General features: G+C 42.6%; 1 protein-coding gene across 1 annotated transcript; it reads left to right on the top strand.

Annotated features, from left to right (window-relative positions):
* The first annotated feature begins 340 nt into the window (after window positions 1–340).
* Window positions 341–1,179, top strand: LOC147629607 (pentatricopeptide repeat-containing protein At1g03540-like). Its single transcript, XM_086811923.1, has 2 exons — window positions 341–361; window positions 472–1,179. Exons 1-2 carry the CDS (start codon window positions 341–343, stop codon window positions 1,177–1,179), a joined length of 729 nt encoding a protein of 242 aa, XP_086668049.1.
* Window positions 1,180–2,146: the final 967 nt, after the last annotated feature.

Here is a 2,146-nt window from a genome sequence, read left to right as displayed (position 1 = left end):
ATGATCTAGATGGTATTTCTAGCCATGGTGATGGGATGGTTATGATGAGGTTTGCGGGAGCATGGAACGACCAGAAAGGCCGGAAGAGCTAGGTGGTGCCCTTGGATGCCTCTAATCCTTCATGGGATTTCTCTCATGGGGTAGATAGTCAGGATGATCTGGTGTCAACTGATTAGAAGATTCTCCTCAGATGTGGGTTACTTGTAGCAACATAAGATGTGGTTGATAAACTGTTAGTCTAGAATGTAGTCTCCTAGAACTCTCTGATCTCTAAATATGCTAATGATGGGCTCAATAAGGAAGCATTGGATTGCTTGGAAAACAAGCTCAATGCGAGAGGATGCATCCAGAGCCAGACACGGTTGGTTGCAGTCTGCAAGCTTGTGGTGGCATGGGCATCATTCATAAGGCCCAAGAGCTTGATGCTATAATTGCCAAGAAGGGATTTGAGATAGATCCTTTTATTGGCAGTGCTTTGATGGGCATGTATGCCAAATGTGGCTCACTCCTGGATCTGAATTGTTTGATGAGCAGCCAATTCAAGCTGTAGCTTCATGGACTACGTGGATCTCAGGGAATACCAAGCATGGACTTGGTGCAGAAGCTCTAAACTCTTTGGAACAAATGTGGCAAGAAGTCTCATGGACAGCCCTAAGCATAGGTTATGTCGAACACGGGGGTAATGAGGAGGCACTCAAGTGTTTTGATCAGATGCAACATGAGGGCATATCTCCTACTGGTTGCAGCTTGAAAGCTTGTGCCTACATAGAAGCCACAGCCAAGGGACAAGAAATTCATGCTCAAATTGCCAAAGAAGGGTTGGAAAGTAATCTCTTTGTTTGCAATACACTGGTGAACATGTATGGCAGATGTGGAAGCCTTCAGAATGCCCCCAAGCTATTCACCGCATTCTCATTGCTGCACGAAGGTATGATCCCAGATATGCTAACCTTTGTGGCAGTTTTGAAGTCTTGCATCAGCCAAGCATCCCTATCTACACGCAAGCAGAGGCATTCCTGCATTAAAGCTGCTAGATTCGAGTCAGAGGTTGTTGGATCAGCCCTCATAACGATGTATGGCAAGTATGGGAGTGTTTTGGGAGCAGAGGGGGTGGTTATCGAGTTGTCTCATTCCAACGTCATGTCATGGACAACAATGCTCGCAGCCTATGTCGAGTAGTGCAAAGCAGACAAGGCTTTACAGGTCTATGGACAGATGCAGGAGCAAGGCATTGGCCAAAATTAACAAACACTCATGTTTGACTCTTCAGGCCCGTTGTGCCTTAGTAGAGAAGGAAGAAGGATTTACATTGGATGTGCTTGTTGGCAGCACGCTTGTGCGTATGTACGGCAAGTGTGCGCTTGTATTAGTGTTTAGTGCATTGTCCCATCAGAGCATCGTATATTGTGGAATGCCATGCTCTCCGCATGTGCTGAAAAAAGCCAAGCAGAACAAGCTTTAGGGTTGTATAGACATATGCGAAAGCAGTGCATGGGTTTGGATGATGATGTTACACTTGTGTGCATTCTGCAAGCCTGTAGTACAATTGAAGGCTTGGAATGGTTTCTTCTTGGTTCAACCAAATTCCATCTGTGATTACCACTCCAATTTATACATATGATAGTTGTGCAGGCATTATAGATGCACAAGCAGTCTTTGATAAGCTGTTGGAGCATGATATCTTCATCTGCATAATAGGACATTTTGGAGGTCATTCGTAGGGCCTTGTAAGAAAATCGTCGATTCTTATTTTCTCTCTCTAGAAAGAATCTTGAAATGTTAAAATAACGAGAATGTAAAAGTCATAAAAGTGTAATCTCTGAGCCAAAGAGGTAAATTTTCTCTTTGGAACCTTCTTTGAAATGATACATTCGAAACTACAAGAATAAAGTTAGTTCAAAAGGATATTATAACACGGAAGATAGTTTGGAGGGAATTAGAACTTTCATCTCCAATTTCAAAAAAGACAAATAAAAGCCTTCTCTCACCACAGCCAATCATATTCTTTCACTCTACCTCATACAGTATACTTACTCATTCCTAGAACACTCCAATGGAGAACAACCATGTATACAATCATTCTATTAAAGAGTCTAATCATGAAAGTATTAAGAGAAAGTACCATCTGCACATTGATCTAGATAGT

The sequence above is a fragment of the Cibotium barometz genome, chromosome 17 (genome assembly GCF_041138505.1).
Source record: "Cibotium barometz isolate CiBa-2024 chromosome 17, ASM4113850v1, whole genome shotgun sequence".
Classification (NCBI taxonomy): Eukaryota; Viridiplantae; Streptophyta; class Polypodiopsida; order Cyatheales; family Cibotiaceae; genus Cibotium; species Cibotium barometz.
Note: the sequence above shows the minus strand (reverse complement) of the source record. Positions and strands in the feature narration are given on the sequence as shown.

Excerpts from the sequence above, each read along its gene's own strand:
- LOC147629607 (XM_086811923.1), top strand. The coding sequence starts at position 341 with ATGCATCCAGAGCCAGACACG. Across the intron at positions 362-471 it reads TGCATCCAGAGCCAGACACG|TGCTTTGATGGGCATGTATG; the intron begins GTTGGTTGCAGT and ends TTTTATTGGCAG.